Source organism: Rhyacophila brunnea, unplaced genomic scaffold (genome assembly GCF_057557595.1).
Source record: "Rhyacophila brunnea isolate RB1 unplaced genomic scaffold, BYU_Rbru_1.0 scaffold_23, whole genome shotgun sequence".
Lineage (NCBI taxonomy): Eukaryota > Metazoa > Arthropoda > Insecta > Trichoptera > Rhyacophilidae > Rhyacophila > Rhyacophila brunnea.
Window position 1 is genome coordinate 13,062,400 of NW_028232893.1, and position 13,897 is coordinate 13,076,296.

The 13,897-nt window shown below is 34.5% G+C and overlaps 1 protein-coding gene across 1 annotated transcript; it reads right to left on the minus strand.

The window, feature by feature from the left end:
• Positions 1 to 1,837: 1,837 nt before the first annotated feature.
• LOC147069538 (uncharacterized) lies at positions 1,838 to 3,596 on the minus strand. Its single transcript, XM_085950303.1, has 2 exons — positions 3,522 to 3,596; positions 1,838 to 2,683 (listed from the first exon to the last, which is right to left on the minus strand). Exons 1-2 carry the CDS (start codon positions 3,531 to 3,533, stop codon positions 2,009 to 2,011), a joined length of 687 nt encoding a protein of 228 aa, XP_085806429.1. The 5' UTR covers positions 3,534 to 3,596; the 3' UTR covers positions 1,838 to 2,008.
• Between the last annotated feature and the right edge of the window lie 10,301 nt (positions 3,597 to 13,897).

Genomic DNA, 13,897 nt, shown 5'->3' on the forward strand with positions numbered 1-13,897 from the left:
CTCTCCAGGTTGTCCGGTCCGCGCCTGACAATATGTCCAAAAGACTGCAGAATTCTTCTCAGACATATCATCGAGAGCCGGTCCTTTATCTTCAGTCTCTGGATGATTGACTGGTTCGTCCTGTGCTCCATCCAAGAAATGCGAAGCATTTGGCGCCAACACCACATCTCAAAGGCATCAATTGCCTTCCGTTCTCTTGCCTTCAGGGTCCATGACTCGACTCCGTATAGAAATATCGAGAACACTAATGTTTGCACAAGCATCATTTTTGTGGCAATCGAAATTCCCCGATCCTTCCATATAGTGGTAAGGCGTGTCATCGCATTTTTTGCAATCTGTGTGCGCCTTCTTATTTCCGCTCTTTTTGGATATCTTTACTGTTCTCTATTCTCTCTTTTTTGACCATTCCCTCATAGATAAAGGTTGTGGCCACTATGGAGTTCAGTAATCTTCTGACCAACCAATACTCTCTACTCCATTCGGTATTCTGCTTCTCTCAGAACAGAGTGAAGGCTGTCCCCATTAAATTACTTCACTTGGTCGCTCCAGCGCGCCGACGCTCTTGCTTTGTTTCGCCGTCCTTGGAGACTACCCAAAACCACGTTTCCTCCAGGTTTCCCGTCCACGGTGAATATGTTCAAAATTCTTTCACTCTAGTACAGTATCAATTAATGTTAATAAGTCATCGAATGTAATTAATTTAAAAGTTACATTCCATATATTATTCAAGTCATTTTGTGGTGATATAAAGAAAATAGAATTTTTAAAAATCTGTTACCACAATAATTATCGATGAATATCATGAATAAATATTTATAAATCTGTGACATCACCATCAGCCAGTATCAATCCACTGCTCAATAAACGCCTCCCTATAGTTCCTGTCACTCTTGATGGCCGGTAATATTTTGCTGCCACGTACATTCATCAAACTTGGTGATTAACGATCCAGCGTCTTTGATGTGATCTAATGATCGTTTAACTTACACAATGCTGACGACACGGCTGCCGTGTTGGCATTAAATGGTGATTAGATATAATTAGCATGTTATTTACATGTGTTAATTAAATATTAATTAACTGGTCCGCAGTCAATGAGTTTAAGACCCTCTGATGATACCAATGTTGGTCCTTTTGTCATTTTATCAGCTTGCGTATGTATTTTTATATACGTCCTAATTCACTTTTTTCCTTTGTGATCTTTCCACATTATGTCCAACACTCATCTCTCCATGATGTTAATGATTAACTCATTCGCTGATGACTGGATAATGATTTTTTAATTACCACCTTTAAAATGCACGTTAATTACATCGATCGGCCACCTGGTCATTACGCGCCAGGTGCGTCTTCAGCGTCCAAAGTATTAATCCGGATTTACTCGTACATGTCTTATAAAAGGTTATTACTACTAAAACAGCACCTATTCCTAAAAGAAATAAGTATGACTGACAAAGTTTAGTGTGCACTGTTTATGTCGTAGCAGCTTAACAGCTTAACTGCTTACCACTATATTATAGATAGGAGCAGCCTGCGTATGACCAACTGGGGAAAGAGGGTGCTCGGAATAGAGGTTCTTGGAAGACGGTTGTGTAGTTGGCCATGGACCTGAATGGTCTCTATAGCATCAGATCAAGTAACGTGAGTATAGTATATAGCACTCTATTCGTAAGGATATTCTACTATAATGTAATGACCCGCCAATATTGAATATTTACAAGGTTTGATAGATTATATATTTTGAAGAGATTCCAACAAAAAACTCGCTATAAACACATTTGAAATATATTATCTAAAGGTTATAAATGAAAATTCAGATAAAATTAATTTTCTTTTTGCTTTATATTATATTAACTTTCAGTGCGGTTTATATATACAAGTAATTGGCACAGCCGATCGGCATAATGCACAAATTAATATGTACAAGTAAATTATAAATAACTATGACAGAGTAATATCGAGTTATTTACAATTTTTCAGATGTAAGTCAGTCTGCGGGGTGGAGTAATTACCAGCCTCCATGGGCGTGGTGACCGGCTCCGTGGGAAGCGGCGGCGACGGCGGCGAAGTGAGCGGCCTTGGCGTGGGCTACCTCAGGGGTATCCTGGGGAACTTGAGGAGCGTGAGAACCATAAGCGGCAGCTGGGGCATAAGCTCCATGGGCAGCTGGGGCGTATGCGGCATGGGCAGCTGGGGCATAAGCGGCATAAGCAGCTGGGGCATAAGCACCATGAGCGGCATAAGCTCCATGAGCATAACCACCATGGGCAGCGGCGTGTCCACCGTTGGAAGCAGCGGAGACTGCGGCGAAGTGAGCGGCTTTAGCGTGGGTGACTTCAGGGGTATCTACGACACGTCCATCATGACCAAGAGGAGCGGCACCATGAGCATAAGCTCCGGCATGTCCGTAAGCACCGGCGTTGGCATAACCACCTCCGTAGTTTCCGGCGTATCCGGAGTCTGATCCATGGTCCTGGGATTCGGCCAAACCTTCTCCTTTCCATTGACCATCATCTTCATGTCCCTGGTTGTAGACTCCTCCGTAGTGGGCTCCCAGGTATTCTTCATTGTACTGTCCATGGTCTTGGGATTCGTCGAGGCCTTCTCCCTTCCATTGGCCTTCTTCGTGTCCTCCCCAGTGTGCTGACGCGCAAGCGGCCAAGCACAGGAATGCAGCTACGTACTGTAAGGTAAAAATATATATTAGCAAAGCACCGCTGCAAATCTCTCAAGGCTATATTATGTTATCAGTGACCGCATTGTTTGATCAAAGTGGATTTGAATTCTTTAAAAATAGTTTAATGACTATGCAACTGCTCGACTAAAATGTATCAATGCATTGATTTCGAATAATGACGTAATCTGACACAAAAGACATGAATATTTAGATGTTAGTCTTTATAATCTATACAGTAAAAAGGTCATAGAAACAAAAGTTGAAGATAATAATTATTCACAATCTTACATGAATATTTTCATGATAAAGTATAAATACAAAAACAAACTTTTTCTGATTCGATATTGTTCACTCAGAATAAGTCAAATCAAAATGAATTTATTATTTAATTTACAAATAAATATATTGCAAATACGCTTTCGTCAGACATTATGGTGTTTTGACAAATAATGCATTCTGATGCAATGGTTTTGTAACTTGATTCGATATAAGTATAAAATATTTAAATTATGTAAATGAAAATAATGAATTATAAAGAAATCGATTCGACAGATTTTAATAAGGAATAATAAACACTTTAATAGAGTATCTTAGAACTAGATTTTTAGTTAACGTATAATATTTTATAACGTTTTATTTTATTTTTAAGTTTGTATTCTGTTTCTAAATGCGTTTAGTTGTACGAGACTCTCCCTTAATTAAGGGTTGATAGAATGGTTAACAATCAATATTATTACAACAATTGGATTCTAAAAGATAAATGGTGGACCAATATAAGGTAACTGTAACTTTTGTGGATGTAGAATACGTTGATAAACTGTGCTAAATTTTAATTGTTACTAACCATGGAGTTCATTTTAATGAAGTGATTAGTTGCAAAAAGAACTAGAGCCTATTCAATGGAATACTGCTTCTGATTATTCATAAATCGAAGCAGCCTTTATATATTGAGCACAATGTGTTACACCCCAATTGAAAATTCAAGAGAAGGGGATCCAAGTGAGTGCAGTTTAACATTTCTTATGTTGAAGTTTTCAATGTTATCGAGTATGAAGCGGTTATTGTGGCCGCCATGTATTGGATTTACTCGTGAAGTCATCACAGTGTAGTCAGGTGAACTGGAGTGCTTTCACTCAGTCACCTTCGGAGTCGTGAAGAAAAAAATGATCTTGTTAATCTTGGATTGTCATTATATTGTATTGTTAAGCTTGGGAGTCGACGAGTTTGGCCAAGGTATAACTAGATTGATTTGTATGAACTTTTAAAGAAAAATCTTGGTAAAATAATAGAAAAAAAAACTGTTGTGTACTTAAATACTCCAGTGTATTCCAATAAAAGATTATGAATTATAATATACCTTTTGAAAAAGTCAACTTTAATAGTTTCTAGATGGTAGGGTTAGACATTAAGAACCAATATTCCATACCGACAATAAATCCTTTATTCTATTATTATATACATTTCAACGGTAATTATTTTTTTAAATTAACTGACTTTGTTCCAAATATTCCTACATATATAATATTATTGTTATATCATTGATAAGATAAAATAATCGGTAAGTATACATACATATATTATATAATTACAAGATAAAAAGAATTTTTTATATACAACGTTTTTAAATTTTCTGTTGAATCATATTATAAGCATGACTTGACTAGCTTGAACGATCAAAAAAATTTGTACTTGATAAAAATACTGAATAATGAAATGTCATTTCATATTGATTTCCATAGTAACGCACGTATATATTATTTAATAATGTAGTTGCTAGGACTCCCTAGCAACCAATGATGTTATCGAAATAACTTTTCATATAAAACAGAATTAACTGAAAATTACTTCAATTCTACTTAAAGATGGCTAAAAGTATTGAAAAAATGCATTGGCATCGTGTTCTGATATATTCTAAAAGTTTCAAATGTCTAGCTAGTCGAGAAGTTAGTTAAAAATCGATTGCAAGATTTGTACCGGACAAATAAGAATACGATCTAAAAAAAGTTGTAATAATGCATTTTAATATGAGAAACGTAATTTCATAGAACATAGTGAATCGGCATTGATGCAATATAACAAGGGTGACATTATAATAACGCACTATTAATACTCAGTGACATCCCGAGACTTCATGCCGCCCCTGAGCAAACGAAGAATGTCATTATCTTAATTTGTTTGTTGAAAATTGTCTATTAATTCATTAGGTCCCTATTTACATATGTTATTATTTAATTTCGGGTATCTTAAATATACACAAAAAAAAAATTTACATACGCACCATAGTAGGTATATGCTTTATAGCTTTGCATCGTTTTTGCTCTTTTTACTGCACTGATGCGCCTCTTTGCCTGATTACCTTGTATAAAATTAGATCAAAATGGTATTCACTTATAATAATATATTATGTAGTAATAAATCAATAAATAGATAATATTTGTAAAAAAAATATTTTTAGAATATTGTACATCATTTTTATCCTAAAGCTGGAGTTAAAAGTTATGAAGTGGCAACTCTACATTGAGTATTAAAGGAACGGCCCTCGACAATATGTTTCAGACACATGTTGTTCGGCATGGACTGGATAACCTGGAGACTTTGGTGGTTTTGCGTAGTATCCAGGGAAAACAAAGCAGAAGAAGGGCGTCGGCATGCTGCAGAAAATAAGCGAAAGAGCTAACTGGGCCAGCATTCACTTCATTCACCAAAAGGAGAGTATATTAAAATATAAGAATACTGATGTTGTCGGAGTTTTTTAGTACCTACTTTAATTTATTTTATGATACTTTATAATGAAATAACTGTGGCTCCATGCATCGCATGATCTGCCTACTTCAATGTGACGTTACTGTTAATATTCACCATTACTAATTTAAACGGTGATGTGTTCAAAAATACCCATCGTGGTATCAACTAAAAGTATACGAAGTTTTATAGCTGTATATGTATAGAATTTTACAAAATACATTCAAACAATGCTGCAGATTCGTATGATGAAGGGATGGCTGGCAAAGTCACCGCCGCTGGCCATTGATTGTGTAGAAAGGCCATAGGGCGCAAATCGTTTCCTATCGGTGTCAATTAATAGACATGGGATTGACAAAAAAAATGGGGGGGGGGTAAACGAAATACTAAAACAGAATAATATTATTATTCAAAAATAAAATTATTTACTATTTATACATAGACAAAATATAAAATAAATTAAGATAGGTACTTAACCTACAAAATTAAAAAAAATATACGATAGGTATATTGATTATTTTGTTAGTAGTTTAATAAATACTATGTCGTATAGTTAAAAGAAACCGCTGATGTTAAGAAACAATAATTATTAATGTTTGTTTTTTTTTCTTCATTTATTTTTTGTTGGCGCTAAACACCATTCTCAACGGGTTCTTTTTCTCTAGTCAGTCACACTCAGCTTGTCTGCATCTCTTTTGACCATATCCACCTATCTCCTTTGGGGGCGGCTCAGTGATTCCTTCATACACTTTATGGGTATTTCTAGATCCATTTCATCTAACAACGGGACCGGCGCATCTGAGTCTTCGCGCCCTCAAGACATTCACTATATTAAATACTGAATATACATTAATATGTTAAGAACATTAGATTGTTTATTATGAAAAAATCTTAATTTTGAAAAACCTCAGAAAGATTAATATTAGAAAAAATCAATAAAAAACAGTTGGCTCTAGTTTGACTCAAACTGTTGTCTTTCACTGTCACGATTTCTAATAACTGCATTTTAACTAAGATTCGACGTTACGTTTTTTTCTATAATGTTTAACAGTCAATATTGAATTAAAAAAATAATAATCACATTATTCATAAGTACAAGAACGCCAACAATAAAATTTGGCAAGCGCTAGACATCTGTTACGATTAAATTAGTCACGAAATTTACCTAAATAGGTCACAAAGCCGATTGCCTCCATATTAGTGGAATTTAAGGTAATCAGTTTAAACATTCTTTTCTTTTTATTTCTTTCGACCATGTCCGATCCTAATAGGATCATATGGGCCTCCACAAAGTAGAGGTTTGTATTAAAAGATTTTTTTTTTGTTTTACGAGAAATGGATGTCAGCCACTTGCTCAACCTATTAGGTCCATACCCTGATAGACACACATTGAAAAACAATATGTGTACTTGCCAGAGCCAGGATTCGAACCTGGGACCCACGGCGTTATAATCCAACGCTTAAGCCGCGCGGCCACCGTGGGTGTGAAAGTTAAAGCATAGTTATAAGAAATAATTGGCATGAATCATTGATGGATCGATAGCTTAGAGACGAAAGCACTCAATAAAAAAGTGAAAAACGTGAGTTCGAGTCCCATTCAGTCAGCTTTTTCTAATGTGTATATTTTATCTGATTTTTAAAAAAATACACTTCTACCAATACAACACTAAAGATCTGTTATAATCGCCCAATACTGCTGTAATTAAAATAGTGAATAAAATAACAAATTATTCATTAAACTAAGTTTCAATTTTCTCCGTCAAATTCATAGGTACCTATTTGAGGTTTTAATTATTAGTACCTAGTATTGAGATGATAGATTAATTGTTGTCATATATTTTAAATATTTGACAGTTAATACTATCTACAGGAAATTCGATCTTCACATTATTGGGCGACGTGTAACTTACTTCTGGCGCCGTGGCACAGTGAAAAAAAAAGCACACTCTTTGTGTTCAATACTGGTGTAACCTTGATGATAAATCGACTATTTTTTTCTCGCGTTGAAAAAAAATGTCTTAATTTAAAACCGGTTAGGGTTCGCGGAACAAAAACGTGTGGTCAAGAATTTATTGCAAGCCTTTTGTGAGATGTGAGCGCATTTAAAAATAGTTTAAACATGAAAAACTGTTTGATATTACCATTGAGATCGATGTAGGTATATTTAAATAAATATTTATTAGCCCATACATGTAACCGCCAAACTGAACAAGCGAAACTGCCTCAGTTTGGCCTGAACAGATGCGTGGACATACACGATGCCATCGTGTTAGTTCTGATTGATCTATCGCAAGTAGTGAATGCGCATATGGATGAAAGTGAACTATTGTGTCACACCGCCTAGCACTGATACAAGAGGGAAAAAAACAAAAAGAGAACAATATGGAAGGAAAATATCTATACTCGAAGTTGAGCCCAAGAGCTTTTTATGGTCTTTCAGACATATAAATTCATTATAATAGCATAGTTTTAGCTTGATCAGTAGACGAGCCTGAGCCATAGATGCTTTAACTTATAAAAAATATTTTCGGATTAGCTGTCAGTTTGATAATCAAAACTGTATTCAAAAGCAAAGCATAGCAATCGTTACGGTTTCCTTTTTGTAGTAGTTTTTTGATTTTATGAACCACAATGGTTCTGGTTTTTTAAATAATTCAATGAATTGGACTACGACGCCATTTTATTAAGCACACACAACGCGATCAATAGTATCACTCACTAGTCCCACGCGGCTGCTGCTCGAGCACCGACTGAAGGGATTGGCCACACACAATCCGGTTAGACGGATCTAATTGAATCGCTTCAGTCGCTCCGGCCGCCATATGCGCATAGACCTCTAGGCCAAAATACCCACACATCATGGCATACTTTGATGGTGGTCGACTACCTCAGGCTTTGTCAGAAAACGCCTCGAAGTAGCAGCAGTACAACGGAAACAGATTACCTACACCAGCAATGACTTGCCGCATTTATTGAATGTGCATTTTAATAAATACCGAAGAACGATTGATATTAGATTCAGTTGAAGTAGCAGTATACACTACCATCGTGCCTCGGATTGAGCCGATCTCACTGAGTAACACTCGATCGTAACATCTCCGACTAAGCACATCTCACCACGTGTACTGTGTACTGTCAACTTTGCTCTTGTCATTGTACTTACCAACCCGTCAATAAAGTCGCAGCCTTCTGTGCATCTACTCTCAACATAAGTCTTCTTCATCATTCAACTACTTCATGTACTGTTATATTTCTATATCTTTGTTTCAAAATGTCATGTTGTGAACGTATTAAACTTATAATTTGTAATGTCCACAATATAAATAAATTTAAATTAAATTGAAATTGAAAATTGAACATTATTTATAATTATACTAAATTGATAATAACAATTCATTCTATAAGATGTGTAAGTTTTATCAATATTTGATCAATAAATTTTTATTATAAATAATATAAATATATTAGACAGACATGCCCAAATATTTATAAATACTGCATATTTTTACCTTTAATTAATAATTAGTTGGACTAAAACGCCGTGCCGGGTACTAAAACATATTATTGTCTTTCAATTTGTATCTATCAGGGTATGAACCTAATAGGTTAAACAAGTGGCTGAAATCTATTTCTCGTAAAAAAATACAAACCTCTATTCTGTGGAGGCCCATATGATCCTATTAGGATCGGACATGGTCGAAAAAAAATATATTTTCCAATTACTTGTTGTCTTGCCATATTATAATTTTCTGAATAAATAATAACACAAAACAAACTTCTTCTGCAAAAAGAAATACATAAAATTAATTATAAATCTCTTCAGCGCTCACGAATTGTAACGACGATTTGGTTCACTTTAATACTACGTAACAAACTGCATACCAATGCAATAAATTCGTTACTAGTTACTGATTATTGTCTATGATTTAACGTTACACTAATAGTTGTAGGAAGAACAGAAAGGAAATACCAGGAAGGTTGAACGATGCCGAAGGAAATTATTATTTATTGACTCTGAAATCAGTATTAAAAAAATGTATTACAAACCTATCCCAGCCCACAAATAAATTATTATCTAGAAAAGTTTGAAGTAGTATTACTATATTATTAACGTGGTAGGTATTGTTATTTTTAATATAACAATAGAATGCCATTAAAATTGGCTATTTTTTATTATTTTTTTTTTGTCTATTGGATTTTTTAAAATTTTTAAATAATTTCCGTTCGAGGGCAGTAAGTAAGATATCTAAAAGAAAAAGGACACCGAGTAGAATTTTACATTCAGGTAAACCAGGTTTTCCCAAACTTTTTCTGAAATGGAACACTTCGCAAACCCGGAAATTTTAACGGAACACTGTATTTTGTAGGTTATTTATTAGCGCAGCTAACCGTTGTGCCTATTTTGGAAACTGTCGTTAAACTGACAAGACTTGTCAGCCAACAATATACTCTTTTTTTTCATGCGCACGGTGTGAGAAAAGATGGTCCTCCGTCTGTACCTAGATCATGACCCCCACATCCCTAAGCGGGCCCCCAGGCTTGGATCTTTGGCGGGCCCACTACTTATCGCTAAGGTTAAAGGTAATGTGACGATCTACAGTTGTATATTCCAAATTGTGTTTGAGGTAAAATTAAGGGTAATTTTTAGCGATTTTTTGTATTTTTAATACACCCACTTTTATGTTGATATGCAGAATAATGGACATATCAAATATCGACAATAATCAAAAATTGTAATTACCTATGGCAAAACTATATATTATTTAATGTTAGTATGTTTGAAATGCAACAGCGCCGTAGGCGACATTTTTTTACTAATTGTACGTGTTAGTGATGTGTGTTTATATCACTTGGCTGGTCTATTTCTCACGCCGGGCCCCCGTAAGCCCAGGCCCCCAGAAGATCTTTAAATGTGTTGCAGTGTATAAAACTTTTCCAAATGGTCGCGGAACACCTATTCATGTTCGGCGGAACATCATAGTTGGGGAAACCCTGAGGTGGGGTAACCCAATATTGTGTCATAATAAATATATATGTTTATAAACAAATTTCTGGAGACGAGTTTATTTACGAGGATATGAGTTTTGGTCCAATACAATAATTAAATGACAATTATCATGTGCTATATGAGACACAGATGAATCGCGTACGTTTTCATCAATCTTATCCACCGTACTATTAATAGACTCAGGTAACGGCTTATTTTGTTTTGTTACGCCAAAGAATTATAACTTCTAACGCGCGTACATAAGTACACACACCGATTTTTATAGTGTTATCAATTCAACTACCTATTATACTAAAATTCTTAAAATATTCCAGAATTTTGTGTAGTACAAAATAATTTAATCACTTTGAAATATATATGTACTCTTACCTATTTTATATATTAGGTATTGAGAGCTCTTAAAATCAAAAATATAAGTTTGTGAATACTATTATGGAATTACCTTGAAAATCATACTTTTATGCGGCATGTAGCAACTTCTATAATTTATAATATTTGTACGAAAAGTAATTATTTATAATTATAAATTATCGAAAGCAATTAAAATTAACCAAACTAATAATTCAAACGAGCATTCATTTACTTATTTTAAATATATGTTACACGGGTTAAAAATTGGCTTTCAGAGTACTATTTTCATTTTGTAAATACTTATTTATATATTAATAATGAAATTGAAGTGTCTGTGATTTTGCAATCTTTGATTTTTAACCATTGTTTTGACTGTTTTCATGATACTTAAACACAAAATATAGATAATTTTTTTGCCTATTTGTTTTGCTATATCTCAAAAACTAATCGACCGATATCAATAAAGCTAACACAGGTTACGTACCGCATTTACCGCATTAGATAAAACTTCTCGAAAAAAATGCACCAGGTAAAATATTCAGATAGCATCGGTGGAACGGTGAGGTGGGGAGCGGCTAGTGGAACACGCGCTCATATACAATCGTTGTCGATCGCGCAGGCTCAGTTGGAACAAATAAAAAAATGAATCGCGTGTAGATAGAGCGCTCAAATAGTATTGGTGGAGTGGTGAGGTTAACCGTTGTATAATATATTTCAATTGGTTTGAAAAAATCAAATCTATTTCTTCATTTTTATATCTATTAAATATTTTATTTCCGTATTTCAAGCGGACGACGTCATCGGTTTCTACTAGCTTGCAATATAAATGAAAATACTTCAATGTAGCTTTTAATATGATAATTAGATTCTATTTATAAAAATTACATAATATATGGATATAATTCGTTTATAGCTCAATATAAATTTGAAATAAAAGAATAAATATTGATTTTTATAATATTATGCCATGAGAGCATAACTGCCTACTGTCAAAATTGTCGACAAAAAACCAACCCGGAAAAAACTGATCCAAGATTATCAAGTACTTTTTAGGTACAGACGTTACCTGTTTATGCTTTATAATATATTATAGTATATTTATATATATGCATATATGTTACAATATATTATGAAGGTTCTTAATTCACTTTTCGTGTCATGACGCGTGAATTATAATATAAAGTGTGTTCTTCTTAAACTGGGGGACGCTGGAAGGTCTCACGGAAAATATTAATAAACAAAATAAACAATACATTTTTTCAAAATAACATGATTATAATATTCTTTGACAATAATAAGTGAAACTAAAATCAAGTCTGACACCCGTCTCTGATACCATGGGTATCGGGATCAAACCGATATCTCTGACAAAAATTGATTGGCATTTCAATGTGTGTTTGATTCTCTTTTGAGTTTGGACTTAATCTGTTTAATAAATGGTTGAAAGCCATTTGTGTGTAAGGCGTAAAACCCACTTAACGCAGCAAGTGTGGCTCTCGCGCAAAATTTCACAAGTGGCGCGTAAATCAACGAAAATACAACGTAATCAAATACGTCAGCGCCCACTGGATTTGACGACGCATTATACGCGCCCGCCGCATGAATCATCGTTTTTTCGCGAATCACCGCTTCTCGGAGATACGAATGAAAGAAAATACAATGGAGTCCATTCATTGAACACAGCGAGCAAAATCACGCTCTGGACGGCGTCGTCGATCGACGGGCGAGAAGTCATTATTTAATAACAGAGAACTCATTGTTTAATTTTATTGCATGTCCTATATTTTGCTGGTTGAATAATGTCGTCGTAAATATTATTTACAAGCCCCGAAATAATATAATATTTTTATTGCTTTGTTATGAGAGACGCTGTAATAATAATTATTTTGTGCTGCTTTGGCCGCTTATTACATAAGTGAAGGGTAATGCGCGGCAAGAGACGTGTGAATATGGTTATGAATAAACGCTTCATACGCTGACTTCGCCCGCTCGACGCGTTCTATGGGCACTATCGCTAAGAGTCAGTAGTTGATCCATGACTACGTGAAGGTCTACTACTCCTTTCGATAAGTTATAGGAAAGAATGAAAAATAAATCTTCAATCCATCAATCTACTACGGGAAAAGGTGTCCAACAAGGTAATACAACCTCACTCAAAACATTTATAGCTATATGGCTGTAACCGTCAGTATAATATTGATCAGTTTATCTATTTTTGATGTATCAAATTATTCGATCGCAATAGTAAATTCCCAGGGACTCATATACCGGTAAACAACTATTTACCTGAGTCAGTAGATTGATTGGCGATATTAAATACGGTATAGCAATGGAAAATTAGTCTAATATCCATTCCCAGAGTATCATATTATATTATGACTGTAATAATAAATAAAATTCACAGCTACTCGTATTTAAACCGCTGACTCGTTCAATATAATTATGTACTGGAATATTATGTTCAGGTATTACTTTTGGCTGTATAAATTACGAATACTGATTTGTAAAAATGTCACTCAAATCTAAGTACCTGGCTCGTAACTATCTCAGTACGTAATATGTACTGTCATTGTATTTGTACCATGTACATTGTACATTACATTGTACCGACCGTTACGCTGCAAATAAAACTCGCTCCTGCATATATCTTCGACTTCTTCATCGTCATCCTCAACACCATAACCCATACATCGAACACTACATGGCTATTTGATTTATTCAGGCAACATGGTTCTTTTTGAATAAAGAACTTTTGAAAATATTTAATTTTGTTAGTATTAATAGCTGTAAGATTGTATATTTTGTATCATTTGAGAATATACCATTGAAACAGATGAAACCAGTCTTGAATGATCAAGACTCTTGATCATTATTAAATAATTATGGAATAAGTACTACAAATATTATTTAATTTTAATTAACTTTAAAGTATTCTTTATTCTTCTTCGGCAATGTCCGCCTCTCATCTGGAGCATATGGACTCCGCACGGCGCGTCCAAGAATCCAAGTTACCTGCCAGTCTTCTTGTGTCATTCTAAATCATACCAATATACCATAGATCCACCGTATACACTCTATAGATAGTAGATATTTAGCGGTCTTCCTGGATGCCGAAAATC